Raw genomic sequence first — 19016 nt, forward strand, 5'->3', positions numbered from 1 at the left:
TCGGCATCTGACTTCCATGTTTAGGTCTTTATTGCAGAATAGTGTTCTCATTTTCATGAAGGACTGCCGTGCAACTTCAATCCTTGTCTTTATATCTATTTCTGGATCCCACCGTTCATTAAGCCAACAACCAAGATATTTATATCTTGACACTTGATCAATATTTTTCCCATTGAGTGTCAGTTTCATTGATGAGGCTGGATGTTTACTGATGAGCATGTATTTTGTCTTGTTGATGTTTATATTTATTCCCATTCTTTGGCTTTCTATGTATACTCTGTCAATGAGTTTTTGGAGATCCATAATATTATCTGCAATTAGCATGGTGTCATCTGCATATCGTAGGTTGTTAACAATCTTTCCATTTATTGCGATTCCCTCTGGACATTCTTCCAATGCTTTTTTAAAGATTACTTCTGCGTATATGTTGAACAGGAGTGGTGAGAGCACACATCCTTGTCTCACTCCTCTTTTGATGTTAATATCACTGGTGGTAATGTTGTCTAATTGAACAGTAGCTGACTGATTCCAATACAGATTTGTTATTAGTCTTATGTATTGTTTGTCTAGCCTTGTTTGTTGAAGGACTTCTATTAAGTTGGTGTGTCTGACTTTGTCGAATGCTTTTTCAAAATCTATGAAACACATAAAGACAGATTTCTGTTTTTCTATGCATTTTTGTATCAATATTTGGGTACAGAAAAGGGCCTCTCTAGTACCAAAACCATTCCGAAAGCCGAATTATGTTTCACTTAGAGTTTCTTCACTTTTTCTATAAATGCGATTCTGAATTACTTTCAAAAATATTTTTAATGTTTGGCTCATTAGACTAATAAGTCGGAAGTCACCACAGGAATTCGCTTTGGGTTTCTTTGGGATAGTGATAAATGTAGATTTGAGCCAATCCAATGGAAATTCATCACTTTCATATATTTCATTAAATAGTTTTTCAAGAAGTTTGATGTTATCTGGTTCTATTAATTTTAAAAATTCTGTTTGCACACCATCTGGTCCACTGGCTTTTCCTGTTTTACTTATTCGTATAGCATTCTCTATTTCGCATTTCATGATTTCTGGTCCTTGAATGTTATCTTTTACATTTATAGGCTTCTGTCTAGTATCATTGAAAAGTTCTGTTACATATTTTATCCAAATCTGTGCTTTATTCTCTTCTTCTAGAACTATTTTTCCATTTTCGTCTCTTAGAGACACTATTTGCTTTTTCCTCAGTTTTCCGGAAATTTCGTTGATTTTCTTATACAGATTGAAATTATCATGTTTCTTCTGAAGCAGTTCAATTTCAGCACATAAATTTTTCATCCAATTTTCCTTGGCTTCTTTTATTTTTTTCTTGATGATGTTATGTGTTTCTGTATACCTGGCTAGGTCTTTGTTTTTGTACATTCTTCTTGTATCAATAAGAGAAAGAATCTCATCTGTCATCCATTCCTGTTGTTTTATATTATTCACATAACCTACTTCTTCAATACTTGTTGTTACGATGGCATTCTTTAAGCTATTCCAAAGAGATTCCACACTTTTATTTTCTTCTATGTTAATCTGTTGTAATTGCAGGTTAAGCTGTGTCTTGGCAATTTTATTTATGTTCGGGTCTTTCAGTTTTTCTACATCAATTTTCTTTTTCTTCTTTTGTGATTTTTTAGCTGATTTTAATCTAAGACGTACTTCTGCAACTATGGGATTGTGGTCTGATGAGATATCTGCTCCAGGATAAGTCTTTGCACTCTTTATACTACTGTGGAATCTTTTATTTATCAGTATATAATCAATTTGATTTCGGACAATGTTATGTTGGTTATCTTGAGGCGATTTCCAAGTGTACAGTCTTCTGGGTGGAAGTTTAAACCAGGTATTTGCTATTGTTAGATCTTCTTCCTGACAGAACTGGACTAGACGATCTCCTCTGTTGTTTCTGGTGCCTAAGCCATGCTTGGCAACAATTTCTCCATCACCCCCCTCTTCCTACTTTTGCATTGAAGTCACCCATCACTATGTTTATATCATGTTTCTTTGTTAGGTTTTTAATCTCTTTTAGGTGTTCATAAAACTCTTCAACATCTTCTTCACTTTTGTCAGCTGTGGGTGCATAAGCTTGGATGATATTTATGTTAACGGGGTTTCCCTTAAGTTGTAACAGCATTATCCTTTCAGAAAATGGAATCCAATTTAGTACTGATTTATTGATTTCTTCATCTACTATTACAGCTACACCATGTCGATGTTTGTTCTCATCATTCCCAGAGTAATACATTGTTGTATTATCTTGTTGACACTTTCCAGATCCTGGCCATCTTGTCTCGCAAATTCCCAAAATCCGGATGCCCAGCCTCTTCATTTCTCTTGTGGCATTTTTTAATTTGCCAGCTTCATACAGAGTTCTGACATTCCAAGTTGCAATTTTAAAAGTGGACACCATTTTGACCCCGGAGATTCTTCGCACCCCTGTCCCATTTAAGGGACGCCGGGAACTTGGGGCCAATTGTAAGGGTTTGCTCGCCATGGTGGTTGTTCTGGAGATAAGGTAGAGCAGTAGTTTCTCTGTTTGCTTTCTGCTCCGCAGTATTACAGACGTACACAATATAATCATATTGCCATCTGCAAATCTCTGATCACAAGCTTTTCCGTCATCATTTGGCTTCAACCTTGTGTCAGTACTGACAATGCTGCTTCCCAATGTCAGGGGCAGTGACCCCAGCAGGTACTTATTTAATGGCGGCACTACTCGCCATGTCACCGAGTTGTCATTGGGCTTTGTGAGGTTTTAAGTGAGACAGAGTTGCCACTTCTGCTCCCCCACGCCCTGATAGCTCAGTCGCTGTTGGTCCACGGCTGCTTATTCGCCAGATTGCTCTGCTTATATCGCAGCTAGCCTCCATATCTGAAGGCTGTTCCCCGATCCGCCACCTGGGGACACACCCGGTAGTAGTCAGCTCCGCCCCGGGTCAGACACATTATACATGCAATTTTTTAGAAATTCACCATCGGTAAAAGATTTTCCCACTTTTGTTATTTCAAGGGATAAGAAAAAACTTGCTTCAGTAGTATTCGACGAAGATTTCATTGAAGTTGACAATTTCTTTGCTGAAGCAATGTTTTCTTTTTTAATTCTTCAATAGCTTTTTTTCTATTATCACCCTCAGGATATTTTTTACTGAAGTGTAAATGTTTTCCTCGAAAATGTCGTCCGACATTACTTTTTTACTGATTTGTTATTTTGAAGTCGTAGATGGCAAATTAAACATTACGGATTTCCGTTTACTTCTATAAATGTAAATTTCTCTATCCATATTTTATTGAATCCTCTGTTTTCTTTGATTATTTTTCTTTTTTTTGAACTCATATTAGGAGGGTTATTATCACAAATTTGCCTGCAAGTAAAACCACAAATTAAACATAATAACATAATAAAAATTAATTTGTGCATAACATTACCTGACACTAAATTAAACACCTGTTTAGTTCCACAATAAATAAGTTAACCAACAGAATATTTATTTTGACAGTTAAAATCCGTATGTATCTAAAAACCATGGTGTTTGACAGGACAGTTGATCAATTAGTTCAAATTATCGCCGTGCCTCTAGTTACCTTAGGCATGCGTAACATGCTAAGGCTCTAATTAGAGCCTTGTAACATGCGTAACATGTCACATTCATAGTATCTAGCACCACGAACTGGCCGTATCAAAGAACAATATTTAGTTGTTTGTATTAATTGTGTATCTTTTAATTCAGTATAAAAGAGCCGCACTTTGTTCAGCCAAGAGCCGCCGGTTCCCGACCCTTGCTCTGGATCATCCATCACACATAAAATGTAAATATATCATCATGTAAAAAAGTGCAATTACAATTGCACGCTTACTTTATTTTATTTATGACAATTAAAGATGCCAAAGATGGATTCATTATTATCATTATTATTATTATTATTTTCTGAGACATCCAGTTAGTCAAGAACTCATCAAGGGAAGCCAACCTACACCAGCTGTCATACCTCGTATTAAACTCATTCACAATAGATCCCAGAGATTCTAATTTAAAATATAAATGGAAATTAAATTTTCCAATCTTTGAAAATTAATTTTTACTTTGCATTGAATATTGTCTGATTACCATCATTCTGTAGAGATAATATTTTCCTTTTATGCTTTTAAGGGCAAGATAGAACTGGAGATTAATATATTAAAGGCACCCAAAACTGGCCAAGATATTAGGTATGGAGTAATTTATAAATCACTAAAATAAGCATATACATAAAATTATTATGTATGTATGATGTATTATGTTTAAAATTGATTAATTTATAGAATATTATTATTGTTATGTGACACCTCCAGGGAGTCCAAAGACTGATCGACGATAGAGACTCATCGAATATTAAATTCCTAATAATTTATGATGACAATGATGAAGACATCATCATTTATTCATGTGTGAATAGGGAAACATACAGAATTATTCATAACAAAAACTAGTGGAGATAAAGTCTGTTAGAAGGAAGTGGGCCAAGTTGCTCTGTTTTGTGCCAAATGGTAAATATCAGATGCTCATTAGCCTCATCTTCAAAAAGAAGTTTGTTTATGTATTGCCAAAACTGTTTTCTTGAGCTTCCTCTTCTCTGTGCCCATTAGTTGGATTTAAGAGAACAAGAGCACTGAATGTAGGTGAAAGTGGACATCTAAGTTGGTGTCTTGACAATTTCAGCTGATTTTCTTTAATTGTTTCTATTAGGGTATTTCTTGGCTTTCTTTCTATACATAATAGGGAAATCCTTTTTAAATTTTATTTCCTGCAAAGCATTTGTTAACGAAGCTCACTAATGATTTATTCAATAGTTTTTTTGACGTGGTTCTTCCATACTTATAGTTCTTCGTTTTTGGCATTCAGATATGGTGTTGCTTTTAGCTTTAATTCTTAGTCTTTTGGGCTTCTTTTCTTTGGTGCATAAGGAATTAGCTACCAGGTACAGGTCACTTTTGAATAGTTTGATATAGTTCTAATTTTTGACAGATAGCCTGGATATGTTTTTCCTTGTCATTTTGAAAGGCCACATATACTTGATCATTTAGTTCTTTTAGTTGAGTATGCACTATAGATTGCACGTCCTCCGATTCCTACTTTAATGTCATTGTGTTTTTTTATCATTTCTTCAGTGGTTTGTGTTGCCTTTTTCCATTTCCTTGCAGGTATCAAGAGATATAAATATGCTAGTGCTTCATATTAAAAACATTATGAGATTCAAGTATCTATTACAGTAGAAAATAATACCCCCCCCACCCCTGGAGCATACATTACTTTTTATTAGAGTGATGTTTGATTTCACTGCTGTAATCATGAGTGAAGCAATGGCAGAATTATATTAAAATTAAGATATTAGAAAGGAACTTGACATCATTAGTATTCAAGCATGTGTCAGTAGAGCTAATCTAAGTTGGCATGGTCACTTAAACACTTAAATAGAATGGATGAGGAAAGGTTAGCAAAACAGGTGTTTGATGTCAGGATGGCAGGAAAGAGACCCAGAGGAAGACCAGTGTCTAGATGGATTGATTCATTCAGAAGTACCATACAAGCACGAAATGTTAGATATGACAGTACTGAAGTGCTCACAAGTAGTAGATTGATTTGGAGGAAAATTGTTGATAGGAGATTAATAATAATGGAAACTTAATCATGTAGTTCTGTCATAGCAACCTGAACACTCCTTGAGTTTATATATTAGGAAATTGATGATGATATTTATCGAAAGGCAGAGGAGCCTATAGCAAACAGATGCTGTGTGAGGACAGGTTCAGGATCTACAGGATAATGTTATTAAACAAGACTAACAGAAATATGAGGCATAATGGATGCTAGTTTTATTGAACAGTGGTCATGGAAATATCTGTAGAAGAAACACAATGCAGAAATTGATCATCTATGGGATAGTGGCTGAAGAGAGTCTGTAAGAGATGTATCATTTATCAACCAGACTGCCCTTTTCTGAACAGCATCAAGAATTTTTAGGGAGGTCTTAGATGCACCACCACATACATGAGACCAGTATTCTAATGTTGCTCTGATTTGGGATTTGTACAGCATAAGTAACTCTTTGGTGGTGAAGTACTTTCTTGGCCAGAAAAGTACGCCAAGTTTTTTGGATGCTGTGGGTGCTATAGAAGTGATATGATTTTGCCATGAAAGGTTTGGAGTAAGAGTCAATCCGAGAAGATTTGGTCTTGATTGTTGAGCTTACCATTATCAAAAGTAAGCAGAGAATATTTGAGATCTATTTTACAGGAAAACACAAAACTGCATTTGGAAGCATTGAAGTTGACTAGGTTGCTTTTACCCCAGTCATGGATACTGTGAAGATCAGTGTTTAGGGCACTTATTATAGATGATCTTGAAGCATGAGATGATTGAGCACTGCAAGGCCTGTCATATAAGTAGAATGAGTGGGATACGCTATCATCAGCAAAATGATGAATAGGATTTGCAGTCAATGAGAGCAGGTCATTTATATAAATCTGGAAAAGGGTGGGTGAAATGACAAAGCCCTGAGGGAAACTGGCATTGACAGAAAAGTGTAAGGAGAGAACACATCCAACATTACATGTAGGAGTCAATCTGAGAGAAAACTCATGATCTATTTACACAGGAATGAAGGCAGTCCGAATTATGGCAACTTGTCGAGAAGCCCCCGATACCAGACCCTATCAAAAGCTTTGAAGATGACAGGAGCAACAGCACAGGTTTCTCCAAACCTTTCCATCGAATGGGTCCAAATGTGAGTGACATAGGCCAGGAAATTTCCTTTGGATCGGGAGTGGTGAAATCCATACTGTTGATAACCTTCTGCATTACTTTAGATAAAACTGATGTCAGAGCAATAGGCTGATAGCTTGATGGTAAACATACGAGTATATCTCAATTTTTAGGAATTGATTGTATATGAGCTGTCTTCTTTTTTTTCAATGCCTTACATGTTCAGAAATGCGGATTTCTCTGAAACTTTCCGTTTTGCCTACATAGCAAATGCCTGAAGGGCAATGAAGATTTGTGGTAGATCCACATGTCTGAACACTTAAAAGATGTTAGAAAAAATGAAAACAGCATAAAGCAGGTTTGGCATCTGATACAATTACTATAGGCCATCAAGTAATTTGGCAACAAACAAAAAATGCCTTATATTGACAATTACCATTAATTCTGATACTTGTTCCTTCTTTCTCTGCAAAGCATAGAAGGAAGGAACAGCTATCAGAATTAGTGGTAGTGACGGGCACAAATGACTTGAATAGTGAGACAAAGAATGTAGAAAGGGATTTGAAGAAGTTGTTGAAGGAAAATAGTGTCATTGGGAAAGTGGATAGTTTGTTGCCCAGATATGACAGTAGCAAACTGAGAAGGAGAGCAATGATACTGAATGACAAGATGGCTGAATTGTGTCAGGCAGAGAGTGTTCAATTTGTGAATGTGTGGAATGAATTCGAAGGGAAGTTAGAATGGGTCAAAGCTGATGGGATACGTTTAAATGGGTTTGAAGTGATTGTTGTTTAATAAGAGTGTTCATACAGGGTTCATATGAAATTAATACCACTAAGAGTCAGAAAGAAGTTGAGAAGCTGGTTGTGGTAGGAAGGGAAGAGGATGGATACAAAGGTGAGGAAGTGATTATAGCAGAGCAAAGTAATGCAGTACAAAATGGTGGGGATAAGAATATTAATGAATCAGAGTCAAGATCAGGAAAATGGGAATAGTCAGAACGAAGAGAGAAGTGCATTGTAGCAGAGAGAGAGAGAGAGAGAGTGTGTAAAGAGCAGTGCCGGATTACCAAATAGGCAGAGTAAGCACTGGCCTATGGGCCCCATGCCATTTAGGGACCCTGCAACAACTGATCAAAATAATATTGATTTGATCTTGGAAGAAAATTACAGTTAAGCCTTCTTAAATTGTTTCCAAAAGATAGAAAAAATAAAGGAACTCAAAGAAACGAAAAACTTTACATTAATGTTATTCCACTAGAGCACACATACGAGAAACCTCCAGAAATAAAGTTTTGTTTCTTTATTAAAATTAAAAATTCCTTACTTTTTGTTTAATAATATTTAATAATTATTGTTTAATAACATATGTTTATTTGTTTAATAACATTAATAATTGTTAATGTTTGTTTTGTGTAATAAAATTTGTTTATTAAAATTAAAAACGTATTAGGAGATAATTTGTGAGGGGGGGGGGATCCCGAGATTTTGACTACCTAGGGTTTCCGTAGGGTTTAATCCGGCACTGGTAAAGAGTGACTGTGTTGATGGGAATGGATAGCCTCAAAGAGTGGAGAACTGTGATGCTTGTATGCTAATGTATACAGAAATAAAGGGGAAGAGTTTGTAGCATTGATTGAATCAGTGTGCCCAAAGATAATTGGAATACGTGAAACTTGATTGACTGAGGTTGATATACTGTCAGGACTTGAAATGGTAGAATAGAATTTTCCCAAAGAATAGGAAGATGAAGAGAGGGGAAGTATTGTTAATGGTAGGAGAGGAATTGTGTCCCACAAGAGTCAAAGTGGAATATAGTAGTATGTGTGAAGATTTTGAAGCTGTTTGGCGTGAAGTTAAGATCAATAGAATAGTATATCTAATAGGATATTGTTATAAGCCAGAGAATGTGGAGAGTATTGATTGTGAAATGTTTAGACAAATTAGTTGGGCAAGTAAATGGAAGATGATCCTAATGGGAGATTTTAATTATAGGAATGTGGATTGGAAAGAAGAGATAGTGCATAGCAACAAAAAAAGTGAATTTGTTGAGTTTCTATGGGATAACTATCTAAAGCAGAAGTTGATGGAAGCAACACGAGGTTTATCAGTGTTAAATTTGGTGATATCCTCACAGGATGTGGTTGTGAATGAAGTACCAACACTACCACCTATGTGAAAGTGATTGTGAGGTTTGGAACATAGTCATACAGGAAAAAGTTATCATAAACTCCGTAGTCAACTAGCATCAACACATTGGTTGATGAATTATGTAGAAAAGATGTTGACAGTGCATGTAAAATGATAAGGCAGTATCTAACACAAGCAATGCATAACTGCATGCCAGGAGTTAAGCAAATAAATAGAATAGGAGTGAGATGGATGAGCAAATCAAGCAAGCGGTGTTACAAAATAAGTAATGGAGGAAGTAGAAGACAGTTTGCAGTGAACAGATGCATGAAGAATATAAAGTGCAGACCAGAAAAGTTACAAGCATGGTTAGAAAAGAAAAGGTCAAATATGAGAAGAGATTGGCCATTCAGGTCAAAGCCAATCCAAGGGAATTTTTCTGCTATGTAGCAAGCAAGAGGAAAAATAAGTATGGCAGGTTGATGCTGGTGGATAGTTATTGTGGAAGAGTAGCCATAGCAAATGATATAGTGGAATTATTTAACGAATACTTCATCAGTGTATATCGTAATGCAGTGAATGATGCTGTGCAACATGTAGAAGGGAGGCAAGAATTAGGAGAATTAAAGGTAAAAGAATCAAAGATTCTTGGGTTAGATGTTAATAAGGCAGGAATGGATAACGTACCACCATGTGTTTTTAAAGAATGTGCAAAAGAGTTAGCGATGCCCTTGTCCTGGTTATTTAATGAAAGTATTGCAGTGCCGAAGGTTTCTAAGGAGTGCAAAGAAGGCAAAATAATACCTCTCCACAAGCATAGTTTGAGAACAGAAGTTTCCAATTATAGACTGGTCTGTATATCTGCAATTGTGATCTAAGTGTTGGAACAATTGGTTAGAAATAGAATACAGGATTGGCTTGATTTACATAAGATTCTCTACGATGGTCAGCATGGGTTTGTGAAGAACAGGTCTTGTTTTAGCAATCTGCTTATGTTTTATGCTAATCGATAAGGGAGAATTATATACAGTGATATTCTTGGAACTTTGTAAAAGCATTTGATAGATTACCACATGATAGGTTGGTGTACAAGATACAGAAGCATTGGAATAGATAATATATTGGCTAGATAGATCAGAGATTGGCTCTCTGTATGATACCAGCAAGTTGTTTATGATGGAGCAGTGTCTCAGAAAAGGAAGTTGACAAGTGGTGTGCCTCAGGGTTCTGTTCTTGGACCAATGTTATTTCATGTGGAAATAACATTGGTCTTGGAAAATGTGTTCTTGGAAAATGTTATTTCATGTGGATTGACTGAAGATCTTCAAATGTTTGACGATGATGCAAAGTTAGGTAGAATTATCAGGAGTAGTGCTGATGTTAATTTTCTACAGGAATATTTCAATAGACTTTTAGCTTGAACAAATGAGTGGGGTTATAGTTTTAAAATCAATAAGTGCAAGGTACTGCATTTTGGGATACAGAGATACAAGGGTATGTACTGAATTGGTGGAGATGTGCTTCAGGAAGCGGATGAGATTCAGGATCTCGTAGTGAATGGTGGACTGAAGTTCTAGGGGTGCATTGCACGTGTTGCAAAGACTGCATATCGTATTGCTGCTATGATAAAAAGTACGTTGACATGTAGGGATAAGGAGATGGTGGTGCCTCTATATAATGAATTGGTCAGACCACATATGGGCTGTTGTTCTCAGATTTGATCACCTAGTTTTCATTGTGATTTGGAAACAATAGAGAGGCTCCAAAGACGAATAACCAAAGTGATATCAGGACTTTGGAGTGTTGATTATGAAGAGCATTTGAGAGAATGTAGATTACAAAGGTTGATGGATAGGAGGAAAAGAGATATGATAGAGACCATCAAGTTATTAAGTGATTTTATCAGATTGATACAGAAGAAATTATAAAAAGAAAGAGTGGATGTCAAGATGGGAAGAATGAGAGGTCATTCCTGGAAGTTGTATGAAAATTTGGTGAAGAGGGGTTGAGGAGTAGATTTTTTAAGTGGAGAGTTGTTAATGAGTGAGTGGAATTCATTGCCTGAGTGCAGATAATGTAAATAACTTCAAAGCTCATTATGATAGATGATAGTGTTACTGGTTGCTGGAAATGCTTAAGCGTCAAATCTATATAACTGAGAGGAGACCTCAACATAGCCTTTAAAGGAATGCGAAGAAGAACAGGTTAGGGCTTCTGCCCTAATGTCCAATCCTCACCTTCTCGTGATGCACCCTGTTAGGTATCCACCTGGATACTGAACAAACGAGGTTGGGCTGGCAATTTGGCATTTAGCTGACCAAATTGAATTCTTATTGGCTTTAACCAAAATAAAAAATGGTGGTACAGCATGAGAGAATTTCATGCCGGCTGGGGCGCTGCCCATTAAACAAGGCCCCCGTTGTTTTCGCCAAGAAACCAGGCCAAACAGCGAAAAGTCAGCTACTGGAACAAATCCTAAAACCCACCGCAACCCAACATCACCAGAGTACAATATTGGTACTATCAACATAAGAAGCCTGAATGGCAAAGCAATGGAGCCAGCTGAGGAAAAATTGGATAAGTACCAGATCGACACAATAGCAGTGACTGAAATGAAAAAGACAAAAACTGGTGAGATCTTTCTGAGCAATAAATACAAAATGTTATATTCAGGCAATGACAATCAAGGAAAAGAAGGATTAACCATAGTATTCAACACAAAATACGAGGCCAATCTTCTTCAATGGCAGTCTCAAGTAGAGTGATGTGGGCTAATATCAGAATGGGGAATTGGACAATGAGACTTATTTGTGCCTATGGTACCACAGAAGGTTCTACTAAGGTAGAAGTGGATGAATTTTTTGAGGGTTTAGAAAAAGCAACTGACACAGTGAAAAAGGAAAAGTCGGTCCTTGTTTTGGATCTAAATAGCAGAGTAGGAAATGATTGTGAGACATACACAAATATATTGGGAAAATTTGGAGAAAAGAGCAAAGCTAATAATAATGCAAATACCCGTTTGATTTCTGCTCAGGACATGGACTACTTATTACTAACACAATGTTCCAACATAAAAATGTGCACAAATTCACATGAAGAGAAGATGCCAGGAATAAGAAAAGTTTCATTGACTATGTTATTGTTGATAGTGATGTTTTCTCCCTTGTGCAGGACACCAGAGTGTACAGAGGATTTGAAATTGGAAGCGATCACTATTTAGTCTTGAGCAGGATAAAATTGAATTCCATATTGAAAAGAATAACATGTAAGAAAGTTTTAAAGCGAATAACAGTTGAGCAGCTCTCAGATGTGAACTGTAGACTAAAATACACAAAGATTATTGAAGAAAAAATGAAAGAGTTTTAGAACAGGAATCAAACTTTGGAGATTCAGTGGCAAGCCCTGAAGAAAATACTGATTGATTCAGCCAGAGAGGCATGTAGTGAGGTTGTGTGCAAAGATAGAAAAATCAATACTCCATGGAGGACACAGGAAGTTAAAGAGGCAGTGAAAGAAAAGAAGAAAGCATATCAAAAGTTCCTGGCAAATAAGTCAGCTTGCTCTTAGAGAATGCAGAGACAAATGTACGAGCTAAACACTGTGTAAAACTTGCTAAACAAAAGTCATGGGAGGACTTTGGCAAGAACATAGAAAATAAATATCAAGATGTGGTAGATATTCTGGAGAATCTCAGAAATGGAGGAAAGAATGTTGTAAAAGGAATTAGAGATAAATAAGGTGACATGAAATGATAAATGTGACATTATCTATATGGATCACATTATGAAGGAGTGTGTTATTAAACCTGATATCAAATTTGGAGATGTTAATATCAGCTCTTTTCTTTATGCGGACGATGTTGTTAAAACGATTGTTGTTTCTATATGATTTATTCTTTATTTCACTTATTTACTTAAGTCTATCCTTTCTTACCTAAAATCTTATACAATCAAGATCCTACTGGCTGCTCTATTGTTATATATTTACCTTTCATTATTTATTCCTTCTTCTCTTACTTTAATCTTATTCTTATATCTAGGATTGTTTCCTCTTCGGATATTTATTTATTATTCCTCTTCATTTATATTTTGCTGCGCCAGCCAGTATCCTATAGTAGAAAAGATCCTTACTCAGAGAGACAATACTAGATTCTTAGCTTTCTTACACAATATCTTATTTAAACTACCGTATAGATTCAGATTATTGCAGTCGTGACCTAAATCTATTATTATATTCACTCTCTAAATCCTTCCCACCAAATAGGTTCTATTTTTTATAAGTGGTAAGTTGGAATCATAATCAGGCATGACTCAGGTTCAGGTAAATATGACATGTTTATTGGAATATTTAAAACACAATACAAAATTCATACACTCAGTTATGCTCAATACTAAATAAAACTCGAATTAAGAGGTTAACACTTTTTAAATTAATTAAATCTTATAAAGCATGCCAAACACAGTAACTGCATATTGGGATAGATAGCAAATGATATGAAGTTAAGCTAAATACCTTTCAGTAGTATTACTCGCCAGAGAAAACTAGCAAACATTATAATGTTACTGAGATACTAAATTCTACTATTCTTATCGCATCAAGTTAATCCTATCACATACAAAAATTACAAAAGATCTCTTCCAAACAATTCATCTTACTCTCAAAGGAGGTTAACTTTCTAAATAGAGACTGTCCACAGAGTTCTTTAGAATACAGTTCTTAATTTCACATTCGTAAACAATCTTCTCTCTTCTAATGAACTTTCACACAAAATTAGAGTAATTGCTCCTTGCTGAGCTTTTTCTGCGTTGTTCTACACCACGTGTACGTCTGGATACTTCTCATCTATTGGCTGTCCATATGCCAACGTAGGGGGGGGGGGTACGCTATCTTCATTATTTCTGCCGTAAACGGACTTAATCTCTGCATTTTAGGAACATTTCGATGGGACTTTTCAGTGACGGCTTGATTCTGCTAGGACTGGAAATTTTACCTTCAGCTTTGCATAGAATCCTACTTCATTTTAAGAATGCTCGCAGTCCAACATCTTATCACACATTTCACCTCCTCCCCCTTATGCGAAACTGCCCACTAACTTCCGAACTACCAAGAGAATCCTCCGATATGGGCTCAACCCCTTATATTCTTCTATAGAGCACCCTCTTTTCTCTGTCCCCTTTTTTTTACACATGGTCCTTATCTTTTCACCCCTTTGTGTTCATCCTTCGCCTTTACGATGCTGTTATACTTGGATTCACAGAATACATGGCAACGTAATTTTCCGAGTAAGCTATAGCTGCTAGTGTTACGCTGTACACATGTAGCTTTATGCCTTCCAGGAATTATTACTTAGCAACTTTTTAGATGACTCACAGTAAATTTTACATAGCTTAAGTGAGGCTTAAATTTAAATTGGAGTATCTCTCTTTTTAGACATACTTTAAAATGAAATCTTAATATAATCACCACAGCTTAAATATAAGGTACTTAAAATAAAGAATACAAATTTTACATAAAGTGAAGAAGTTTCACTTTTAATTGCAACTGATGTGCAGGTATTTCTCTTTGCCAGAAAGTTTTATATGTTAGGTTCTGAATGAATGATTTCTTTCCAAGATTCCTTCATTTAGGATCTAACAATGTAATACTTTTAAATAAATCTGCTACAAGTCTGCAAGATTCCCTGATTAAATTGAATAACTGTTGTAATAGATATGGTATGAGGTCAGCATGAAAACAGGAGAAAAAGATATCCTTGAAGTATGGAGTAATTACTTCGAAAAATTGCTAAATGAAACATGCAGTGATAACAGCGCAGTGGTAAAAAACACTGACCAGGCATAACTGGTAATTAGCTTACGGAATTAACAATGCATATAAAGGATAGTAATCAAAGGCAACTTTAATGAATAACTTCAATATTTCGGCAACATCACGCTGCCATCTTCAGGAACATAAAAATATGGTATGTGCACGCAGGCACTAACAAAAGCAAATGAGGAAGAAGGCAAGAAACTAATATTGTTCCTAAAGTCCTAATGGCGGGCTAATTTGGTTGTCTTGGCCGTTGGGCTGAAGTTCTCATAACATAAGTCTCCCAAATTTGGGGTAGTTTCATGCACTCAAATTTGTTGAGGTTTGGAACGTTTTTTAGAGCTGCTGATGATTCCTTGAATAATCTTTCGTACTTAAACTTGCTGCGGTGTATTCTTTTAGTTTTCTTCCAACGAATTCTATGGTGGGTATCTAAGGCATGGTCTGCCAGCCCAGAGTGTCTGTACTGGTGAAACCAGATGTAGTCTTTGTGTTCTGAAATCCTGATATGTGCTATCCTGCCTGTTTGGCCAAAGTAGGACAATTTGCAGCTGCAAGGGACCTGGTATACACCAGGTAGGTTTAGGGGAAGTGGTTGGTCTTTGGTGGAGCAGATAAGGGACGCCAACTTTTTATATGGTCTATAACAAGAAGTCAGGTCATATTTTTTGAGGATATTGGTTATTTTCTCAGAGGTGCCCTGGATGTTGGGGATGGTGATAGATTTGGGTGTAATCTTTATTATGGGGGGGGGGGTTGTGGTTTACTGGTTTTAGTATTTTTTTGGATTTTTTGGGGGTTATAGCCCTTGGCTAAGAAAGTGTTGAGGATGTGGTTTAGTTCAGTGGTTAGGGCATCGTCATCTGAGCAGATTAATTTTGCCCTGTTATATAGTGTTTTTATAACCCCGTATTGTTGTGAGGGGGGGGGAGATTGCTGATAAATGTATCTGCCAGTATGGGTGGGTTTTCTGTAAACAGAGAAAACCAAAGATCCATCAGGCTGGCAGGTGATTAAAGTGTCTAGGAAGGGGGAGGGTGTTGTTTTCCTCTTTTTCTAAGGTGAACTGGACTCTGGGGTGTTGGTTGTTTAAGTGTGTTAGGAAGGAGTGGAGTGTATCTGAGCCATGTGGCCAAATAGCGAACACATCATCCACGTATCAAAGCCAAATAGTGGGTTTTTGCTGGACGGAGTTTAAGGCTTTCTCTTCAAAGGTCTCCATAAAGAAATTGGCCAAGGGTAGGAAAGTCATGAACCCATGGATGTCCCCTCTATATGTTTGTAGAATTTTCCTTGCCAAACGAAATAGCCTGAGTTTATTGTGAACTGAAATAGGGCTGAGATATCGGGAGGAAATTTAGCTTGGATGTGCTCTAGGATTTCTATGAGTGGGACATTAGTGAATAGGGAGGAGACGTCAAAACTGACCATTATGTCAGTTTTGTCAGGAAAAAGACTCAGAGGACGACCAAGATATAGGTGGATTGATACAGTAAAAAGTGCCTTAGAAGATAAAAATATAAGATCTGATAATGTTGGAGTCCTGATAGGTAACAGTCTGATTTGGAGGAAAATTGTAGATAGGAAGTTATTAATGATGTAATTTTTTATGTGGTACTATCATATCCTGTACACCACTAGAGGGTGTATATATCAGGAATTTTATGATGATGATGATGATGTGTTGCTGGTTGAGTGGGCTTCCCACGATGAGTCTGTTGACTCCATGGAGGTTGCTGAATAATAATAATAATAATCATTTTACAAGAAATTTCAAGGAAGCCTCTGAAATGCTGCAGATCCCCACACAAGTTAACAAAATTTGAGGCTTAATCCTACAATAAGTTTGGTATGCTTTCATTCAAAATCTAACTGCTATAGACCTATGATATGATATGCATGATGCTACAAAATGTGGCAGCAGTAACTAGCTTTGTTCCAACACATATACAATTATTAATTTAACATTTTTATTTTGGTTATTTATTTATGTATACGAATTGTGAAGTTCTGATGTCATGTAATATGTGTAATTAATTGTGTCTAGTCTCTTTTGTTTACAACGTTTGCTAATACTCCTAACGATATAAGTCTGACGATTTATGATACATGTAGAGTTATATTTTATTATAGATGTTATACAGGGTGTTCGGGATAAATTTGACATATTTATAATTAATTATATTTTTCCGTAAGTTACATGTATTAACACACACTTCTCTTCATTTAAAAGTTTGGACCCTTCTTCATTCATATACAAGATGTCAGAAAGGATGGATAGCTGGAACCCACCTGAATCATGGAAGAGAATAACTTGTATCATGATGATTCGTGCCCGCCATCAAAATAAGGATATTACGACTGCTGCCCAATGCTCCCTGAATACAGTAAAAACAATCAGGCATGAACTAGAGACTTGCAATGGTGACTACGAGGATGTAGCAAGAAGAAAGATCCCTAGCAGACGATCTGATTGCGTTCGTACAGCAGAATTCCTCGCAAATCTGCAGGAACAGGTGTTGAAGAACCCTGGCATTGGAATTCGGGCTTTGTTCGTGGAGTTGCTAACTGTAGTCAAGCCCTGGATAACAAGGGTAGCCAATGGTAGGCCATATGTATGGCAGCAGGATTCGGCCCCTTGCCACACCTCTGGGAAAAGTCAAAAATGGTTGTCTGAAAATTTCTACGACTTCACCAGTCCAAATGTTTGACCTCCAAACTCCCCAGACCTTAACCCCATGGATTATTTTGTATGGGGCGCAGTTGAAAAAGACACCAATCGCACTTCCAGTAATACAAAAGCCCAGTTAATGGATAAAATTAAAACAGTTTTTGCGGCCCTTCCCAGGGAGACTGTAGCATCAGCTTGTTCGAGGTTCCGAAGCAGAATTGAAGCTGTGATCGATGCTAATGGTGGTTGTTTTGAGTAAATCTTGTTGATAGTATTGTAATTAACTCTGCCTGTAATGTTTTTTTGTCAATTCATTAAATTTAATAGATACAAAGAAGATTTTCTTTTTCCTTACGAAACTGTCAAATTTATCCCGAACACCCTGTATGTCTTAAAACATGTGGTCTCAATACTGGAAGCTATCTCTGGAACCTGCTAAACCACAGAAACGTCCATAAGAGAAGCACAGGGGAAAAAGAAATGGCAAAGCCATATCTTTCTCTCCTGTGCTTCTCTTTTGGCTTGTTCTAGTTTAAGTGCAGTGATTCTTGAAATTTGGTTAATCCATCTGTTAGGAGGGTTTCCCTTTTTTTCTTTTTCCACACGGTTTACCTTGGATGATTTTCCAGACAGTTACCTTCCCTTCTGCATATGTGCCCAAAATATTGCTCACTTCTCTTGTCAATTATGTTTGTTAGTCTTATGTGGTTATTTAGTTCTTCTAGGATACTTTTGTTTGTTTTTCTGTCCAAGACACTCTTAACAATCTTCTCCTGCACCAGAGCTCAAATGCCTCGATTCTTTTTCTATCGTCTTTTGTCATTGTCCAAGACTCTGAAGCATAGAGAAAGATCAAAAACACTAAGGTTTCTACAAGTTTAATTTTGGTCATTTTGGAGATGTGCCTGCCTTTCCAGATCTTATTTGAATAAGATCAGTCATCGCTTTCTTAGCTAATGCTATTCTTCTTCTTCTTATCTCTTTTTTACATCCATCTTTTTTTTTTGTTGTTATCACTCCAAGGTAGTTGAAATTGTTGACAATTTCAATTCCTTCTATGTCTATCTCTTCTGCATTGTTTAGAATAATTATTTTGGTTTTATTTTTATTTCTTCATAAACCATGGCTTAAGCTTTCCCATTCTAATTGATTTAGAATGGATTTTAATCCCTGTTCATTTGTGTCATCTATGCATTGTAATTTAGTGATCATTTTGCACCTGTTTTAATGCCTCTATTCTACTTCTTTAGAGATCTTTTCATTATAGTTTTTTGCTATAGGCATATAAGTATTGATATAAGATTATTTAATTCAGGTGTTTTTAATCCTTTTGAATACCGGAATTGCTTTTTCAACTTCATTATGTTTGTTCCTCCAGTTCAAAGTGTTTTTTTTTTTTAAGGTAAAATATCCTTACTATTTCTGATATTATGGTAACCTTTGATATTGCTCACCATTTCAACAGTGTTCCACATACTGTTATATTAGAATTTTTATCCATTAAATTTACTGGAAATTTAAAGGATAAAATTTAATTCCAGTAAATTAAATGTATTCAATGTTATTATAAATTCTGGATCTTTTATAAATATAAATACTAAAGACTTTTCATTGAATCTGCATCTGCCTTAAGAAACT

General features: G+C 36.1%; 1 protein-coding gene across 2 annotated transcripts in view; it reads left to right on the plus strand.

The window, feature by feature from the left end:
* The window catches only part of cin (Molybdenum cofactor synthesis protein cinnamon), a 377936-nt gene that overhangs the window by 203231 nt on the left and 155689 nt on the right, over positions 1–19016 (plus strand). For both annotated transcript variants that reach the window (XM_090403113.1, XM_090403112.1), the window contains one exon: positions 4176–4234. In XM_090403113.1, the coding sequence (XP_090259239.1) occupies positions 4176–4234 (59 nt within the window). The remainder of the gene's footprint in view (positions 1–4175; positions 4235–19016) is intronic.

This window comes from Typopeltis vanoorti, chromosome 13 (assembly GCF_054136105.1).
Source record: "Typopeltis vanoorti isolate ZY-2024b chromosome 13, IOZ_Tvanoo_1.0, whole genome shotgun sequence".
In the NCBI taxonomy this organism is placed as follows: domain Eukaryota; kingdom Metazoa; phylum Arthropoda; class Arachnida; order Uropygi; family Thelyphonidae; genus Typopeltis; species Typopeltis vanoorti.